Source organism: Ammospiza caudacuta, chromosome 12 (genome assembly GCF_027887145.1).
Source record: "Ammospiza caudacuta isolate bAmmCau1 chromosome 12, bAmmCau1.pri, whole genome shotgun sequence".
NCBI classification, from domain to species: Eukaryota; Metazoa; Chordata; class Aves; order Passeriformes; family Passerellidae; genus Ammospiza; species Ammospiza caudacuta.
In genome coordinates this window covers 18822614-18829952 of record NC_080604.1, presented here as the reverse complement: position 1 = coordinate 18829952, position 7339 = coordinate 18822614, and the positions used below count along the sequence as shown (strand labels likewise).

Genomic DNA, 7339 nt, shown 5'->3' with positions numbered 1-7339 from the left:
ACCAAGTGACCTCAACCACTCCTCTGATGGCTTCCCCTGAAGGCCCTTGAGGGAGAGAAGCAGCTCCAGGTGGGAGCTGGTAATGGTCAGTGTGAGGGTGAGCTACAAAAGCTGAACCACGCCTGGTGTACCAGGCTGCCTGGCAGTGAGACCAGCCCAAGGATGTCTCACTGGATGCTCAGGGATGTCTTGGCATTACAGGGCGTGCTGATGGTAAATGTGGCTTGAAGGCATCAGTGCCGGTGTGGAAGAACTGCCTGGAGACATGGAAGTTCCCTGGGTGCGTTGGGTGCCATAGCCCGACCTGTGGGACTTGTGCTTCCCCTCAGCCCGTGAGCGTGTCCCACCCTTCAGGGGGGGCGAGGAGCTCATGGCGGGTGTGACCGCTGGTGAGGGAAGGTGCGGGGCTGAGGGAAGGTGCGGCCGTGCCCGCTGCCCCGCCGTGCCCGTGCCTGCTGCCCCGCCGTGCCCGCACTCCATCTTGCCCGCGCCCCGCCGTGCCCGCCTGTCCCGCCGTGCCCTCTGCCCCGCCGTGCCCGCGCTCCATCTTGCTCACTGTCCCGCCGTGCCTGCTGCCCCGCCGGCTGTGCGCCTGCGCCACCTAGCGGCCGGCTCTGAGGGCCCGGCAGCACAAGGCGTGCGGATGAGCTTCCCTTTCAAAGTGTGAAGCACCGGCAGCGCCTTAAAATGCTAAAAACGGGGGCTGGGGTGTATTAAATGCAATTGAAAATAATTCCGGGGCGGGATCATGCGGTCCCCTTCTGGTCGCCTGTGAATAGCAGAGCTTTGATGGTGTGTGGTAGCTCTGAGGGCAGCGCTGTGCTGCTTGGCTAAAAATCCTGATACTTTTGTTTAGTTTTATGAATTGCCTGGCAAATATTAATTTATTCGCAAGTATTAAAGAACTCTAACTCCTATCTTTAAATGATTAGTGATAATTTGGAGTTGGACTTCCCCTTTGACATGTGAACATTTCAACCTCACACTCATGCAATTCACATTCCTTCTCCATCTCCCTTCTCCACCTCCCTGATAAAATAAATACTTTAATTAATCAGTGCTTTGTCTTCAAGGTCACTTCCTGGTACAACAGCGGCTGAATGTGCATTAAATTTGAAGAAGATATATATATACAGTACAAACAGTGCAGGTAAGGCGCCTGGCTCTGCTGCAGGAGCTGCCACATGCTATTAATGTAACTTCACACCTCAAGTTTCGTTTTTCCTCCTAGGATGAGTCACACCTGTGGCTTTGCTTACCTGAGCTGTGAAACGTGAGTGGTCCTGGTGTTGTGTGTTTGTATTACTAGTCAGTGTTTGCATTTCATTTGGCTTTCTGGATGGGGAAAGGAGGAGGAATATTGGATTGGGCATGTGGATTCTTAAACTTTCCTGTGTTTCCGCTAGTACATTGAATATTTGATGTACTTTAAATATCTTTCCAGCCTTTTCTCCTTTTTCTAATACAGAAATTAATTGCACAAACACTAGAAATTGCAGCATGTGGCTTTTTTTTTTTGGTGGGGTTTCTTTCCTTGAGTATGTATCTAAAAAAATATTCTAGCAAACTGAATTAATGGACTCTTAAACTGTGTAATACTTGCAGCAGTAAGAAATTCTGCATGTCTGTGTCATCTGCCATTGCCTAGCAGTGGGTGTCTCTTGCAAATAAAATTGTATTTCTGTTTTAATACCACATTTAGCGTGAAGTGCGTAGCAAAATGGCATTTGTCTCACCTTAGTGCTAAGCTGACTATTTCACTATATCTCTGAAATTTTAGGGTAATGCCAGACCTTTCTCTTTGAGAAGCACACCTGTAGCAATCTACTGAAGTTTTAAATAAGGCTTTCTCATGAAGGTCTGCACAACTTTGTACATTGCATGAGATTTCCAAACACAAAACCTTCCAAACCACGTCCCTAGTTCAGGACAAAAAGAGCTCTCAAATATTTCCACAGCCATGTACCAGTATACTTTTTGCTCCTTCTTCTGCAAGTAGCTTTAGGGTTTGGGTACACAACCATTTAAGAGTAAGATCATAGTTGAAATGGGTATTTTATACCAAGTTTTCATATTTTTAGTAGTTTTCAATTTCTTTTTGTGGCTGGGTAGAGGTAATGGCTGTTAGGCAGAGTTGCCAAGGGCCACAAAATTTTATCATATAATGTTGCAATCCTTGTTTCTAAAGTTGTACTAGTGATTAAGTATTAGATATTACTTAATGTATTAGATAATACTTACATATTATGTCTAGATAATACTTAATGAGTTGCACTAATGATTAATATAGGATCGCCACATGTTGATGCAACTTAGGTCTTTAAAAATCCTTTCTATTCCCAACTGTTAGATAAAGAGTAAAGAGATTGGAATCTTTTCAATCATCCCTCCCTGTTGCTCACTACTTTTAGGTGCCTTTTTATCCACCCCAAACCTCCCTGATAGCTTCTGCTTTTACCAGCAGGAACATTGGGAAGTAATCCAATGGTTCCTGGTAACTTGAATCTTTGCATTTCTCCCCCACTCCTGTATCAACATGTGCATTTCAGGTTCTTTGCATCTGGTTGAAACCTTTCACTCAGACAAACTAGTTGGTTGCTGGTTAGACATTTAGTTCACCAGCATTATTGTTTGTGTTGTTTTTGTAACTCAGGATAATCATAATGATGCTTAAGTGAAGCAAGGTGAATATTTGATATAAATATGTCTTTTTAATATGTGAAGGAAATTTTATGTACTGGTTTGTTCTGATATAGTCAGTGTAACTCTGGTTTTGATGATTTTTTTCCCTCTGGATTCAAAAGGATAATCCACATTTGGACTGTTTCCCTTTTCCCCACCTTCACATATGCAGGATTGGCATCTAAAAAAAAATAAAAGTAGAAATGATTCTGTAAGAAGTTCCTTTCAGAGCATTTTATTCTAACATAGAAGGTGGCAGTCCTCCAGGAGAAGGATGTGTAATTGGTTCAGAGGAAATTAGCAAGGAAATAAATCTTCATGAAACACTCTCTTGTGTTAATGCAACTAATATTTTTCCTTTTCAAGGATTTCTGGAGTGTCTACAACAACATTCCTCCTGTGACAAACTTGCCTCTGAGATGTAATGAGGGGAGAAAGGCGCCTGCTTTGGTACGTGTGCTGTCATCAGACATTGCTGGGAATGGGCACTGGAATCACTTGAAGGAGTGAAAGGTTTGGGACAGGAGGGTCTTGTTTCTGTTGGCTGCAAACACCTGAACTCAAGAGACCAATGAAGGAAACCCCGAGGTTCTTGTTCAGTTTAAAAGGGACTTGTACCAAAGAGTCTTTATTAGAAACACAGACTGTAATTTCATTGTCCACCTCTGGATGTAAATGTACAATCTGTCAGGATTGATGGGAGACCATTGGTCCTGAGGAATCTGTAGGAGTCACACTGGGTATAGATAATCCAAAGATGAATTTTTAGGTTATTCCTTTAATTTGGTCTTTACAGGAAACTCGAAGCCCTAATTTAAAGTCTTAGAAAAAGCATTGTGACAGAATAAACTTGAGAAGCTCACAGATTAGTGCACTGTGCCTTTGTCATTACAAGGCAGTTTAATGCTTACATCTGCCCTGACCTGCAGCAGCTCCATTCTTTTTTTAATAAGGGCAATTAATTTCTAGCTGTCACAAAACTGAAATGAAGTGTGCTCATGTTCTTTTATTAAACTGAATAAACGGAAGAGTAAAAAGCTGCTTCTGTGAAAATATGCCAGAGGTTTTCCAAAATTAAAGGTTACCATAGTAAAATGTAAAATTGTTTTGTGGCTTGTTCCCATGCAGTGTGCAGCCACTTCAAAGATGGTCTGTAGTCAGGGAAAATACAAGTGTTTTCCAACTCACAAAACTTAGGAAAAGGATTAGGTGTTGAGAGATAGACTTCATATGAACAATGAAAGAATTATCTCTGATGTCAGAAGTCAGAGTCATGCTGCCTGGAGTTAGTAATTGCATTTCAGATGGGATTTTTCTGGGAAAATTAAACCACAAACATAGGGTTATCTAGATGTGGATTTGAATGTGTATTTTCACTGATCTATTTCCCATAACAGGGAAGAAGAAAGCAATGCCAAAGGAGGAATATGGAAAATGAAGGTCCCTAAAGAAAGTACGGTATGTTACATTGACTCTTTACTCAGACCTTGTTTAGTAAGGGAGTTTCTTTAAACTCTGTTTGATAAAGCTGTTGTAAAGATTTTTACTTCTTGCATCACCCAACACAACAACCAAACACTACTTTAACTTTCATAACCTTTTAAAGTCAAAGAGCAGAAGTTTACTTTCCAATAATTACGTATCTCTTGCTTTAGATAACATTTGGCAATGTATTATAAAAAAAAAATGAAAGCTACAGTGTTTCAATTTGGTGATTTATAATCACCTTTGTTCTCAAGACTGTTTGCTTATAGGCATACAAAGAAAAATAGAAAGACCTTTTCCTGATAATCTATACTAAATTATATATATATTTTTCATTTAAAAGTGTGAAAGATGAAGTCTATTCAGGCATATCCTTGAGCTCTAATGAAATAACTGTGTTTCTCTTTGCCTCTCTAATCAAATGCATGTGAGTAACTTCTGTGAACTGCCACAGAAAGGAGATTTGACCTCTTCACACATGGTGTTTATGTGTGTAAGTGTGCTCTGGATCAGGCCTTTAAACAGAAAAAGTGAAGTGTCAGAAAAATGTGACAGCCTTGCAGAAGGCATCAAATGCTGAAAGATGGTAGTCAAAATTTCAGCCAAAAGTTAATTGATTTTTGCCTGTGGGCTTTTTCCTTGTGAGTTGCAGCTTTTCTCCCCCACAGTCCCAAGTAGTCACAAAAGACTGAAATTGAAATTGTCTTTTTCCTCCTATAATCCAAGGTGTGAAGATTGTCAGAAGTGACAAGTGGTTTGGAGAGCCTGAATTACTGGGCAGTGAATTTAGGGACCCCAGAGGCCTTGTTTTTCAGAGGCTGAATGACAGCCCCTTTTTGACATGAAGATACTTTTGATCTCTCAAACTATGCACCACATGGCCTCAGTCACTTCTGAAAGGTTTCCTTGAAGGTGAACTTCAGCCAGCTTTCAGTGCCTTGTAAATAGCATAAATAACACCTTTATGCCTGTTTCTCTTTTTTCTGTTTTTCTTCATTCTTTATCAGACGTGGGCACAGCCATCTCCTTGGCTAAGATGAAACATCTTGTACAGACCCAACATTTAATTATATAACACAGCATGCACTTACAATAAATACTCCTTTTTGTCTAGACAACCTCAGAAAGAGAAGACACTCAAAACTGAGCTAGAAAACCTAACTTTCAATTTAAGAAATAATAATGTGAATGTAATATTCTTCTGCCTCCTTAGGCTGCAGCTTGGAAAGAGCTACTGCTAGCAACTATTGGAGAGCAGTTTACAGATTGCTGTGCAGCAGGTAATGATTGAGACATTTCTCCATCATTCTTTTCACCATATTTGCTTCTCTTCTAAGCGTGAATATCTGATAAAAGTGGCTGTTACAGTGACAGTGAATTTCCTGGTAGGAATTGTCTTTCACTGGCTATTATTCCACAAAAAAAGAATGGCCTTTCTCAAGTTTACAGAGCACTTCAGAAATAACCTTTTAAATGGTCTCTCACGCCATTTATACACTGATAGGGTTGTCTTGGGGTCACTTTAAGCAAACATGTGATTTTCTGCTGTCCCCAGAGTTAATTCTTGCCCTTGGCCTTGTGCTTCTGACACCACCTTTGTGCATTGTTGGTGACCCTTTCCTTGGGATGCACAGAGCAGCTGTGCCATGGAGCTCACAGCTGGAGCAGCCACTGCCCCCAGCTGTGGCATGGCCATTGAGCTCTCCACAAAGCTGCATCCTGAGAACTTCCCACCAGAAAGGGCTTCTTCAGTGCAGCACTGAGTTACCAGCACTGGCAGCAGCAGCCTGACTGGGGCTTTATTAATCTCATTAATTTTGTTTTCTTTTTTTCCTGTTGCTGCCTTGACAAAATGTGAAGGAAAAAGAGAGCAAAGTCTGGAAAAGCTGGTGTCTGATCTCCACCAGGTACTTTTCCTGGGGTTTTAGTTGTTTCACCCTCATCCTCCCATTTCTGCTTGTAGACATCACTGTGGGTAAATTGTCTCTAGCAGTTCATATTGCTGACCCTACTGGAGGGAGTCTTGTGATTCCATTCTAATCAAGTCTAAGAGTGCTAATAGCAGAGATGAATAATCCTATGGCAATTCATAAAAACCACCATGAGGTAATATTTCCAATAACTTCTTTCTGGTAACTGCTTTGTCTGGTTTGAGCATTGGTATTTTCCTCACTGGAGATTGCTCTTTTTTCACATCTTTATTTTTTTTTTCCAGCTTTTGGGCACTGTTTCATAATACATAAGTAGCAAATTAGACATGTCTCACTTTTAAAGTATTTCTTGATGGTTCTTCCCCTTCTGCAGATGATGAAGTAATAGGGGTTAGTGAAGATGTTGTGACCTTGAAGATGTTGTGCAAGTCTGGAACATGAATTCCTCTTCAGCAAGTGAAGCAAAAGTTTTAGAAAAGATTCATAAACTTCTTCCACACACATCTTTTAAAGTCATCTTTTATAAATGTAAGTATTTTGTACTGTTCATTTCTACCTTCATTAGAAAAGCAAGATGCTGGTAGGGCATTTCTATGGAGATATCCCACCTGATTCATCATTAATCACTTCGGAATGTAGCAGCTGACATTGCATTAAAATTATGTCCCTTCAATGTAGAAGTTAGCTATCATTCAAAAGATATTTTCAATTTCATTGTACAATCTCTTTTGTGTGTAATGTACTTGATTCCCAAAATGTTAAACAAATCTCTTAATAACTCTCAAGGCTACATACTATGCAATTTAAGTATTAATTTAGAGGAACCATTTGCAATCAGGATTTTAAGGGATCTCATATTTTAGGCTCCCTATAAATGTATTATCAAACAGTTGTTAGCACATTGTGTTCTCCCTTGACTGATTTATACATTTTTATCTTCTCTTTTTTTAATCTTTTCAACTCCTTGACAGAGTTTACATGTTCTTCTATTCCTTTTTTTTTCTAGCCCACAGAGAGCACCATGCTTTTGAAGGCTGATGTGGAAAGCATTGAGTGCATTGTATGCCAAGATCATGTGTTGTTATTTGGTGTTTTGAGATGGTCTGGACAAGGAGGAGGATGGTGGAAGCCCTGCAGGAGTGCTACACAGGGTTGACCCTTTTGAGTTTCTGACATTTCACACTGACCTATTGCTAATGAACATGAAAAAACCCTGAACAGTTGCTTTGACCATAAAAACA

General features: G+C 40.6%; 1 protein-coding gene across 1 annotated transcript; it reads left to right on the top strand.

Annotated features, from left to right (window-relative positions):
- The first annotated feature begins 370 nt into the window (after nt 1-370).
- Nucleotides 371-7136, top strand: EIF4E3 (eukaryotic translation initiation factor 4E family member 3). The gene is given in 10 exon segments (XM_058812747.1): nt 371-663; nt 1074-1125; nt 1127-1150; nt 3049-3104; nt 3106-3132; nt 4080-4140; nt 5381-5447; nt 6472-6501; nt 6504-6626; nt 7105-7136. Coding segments are annotated over 10 exon segments (765 nt in total).
- The last annotated feature ends 203 nt before the right edge of the window (nt 7137-7339 follow it).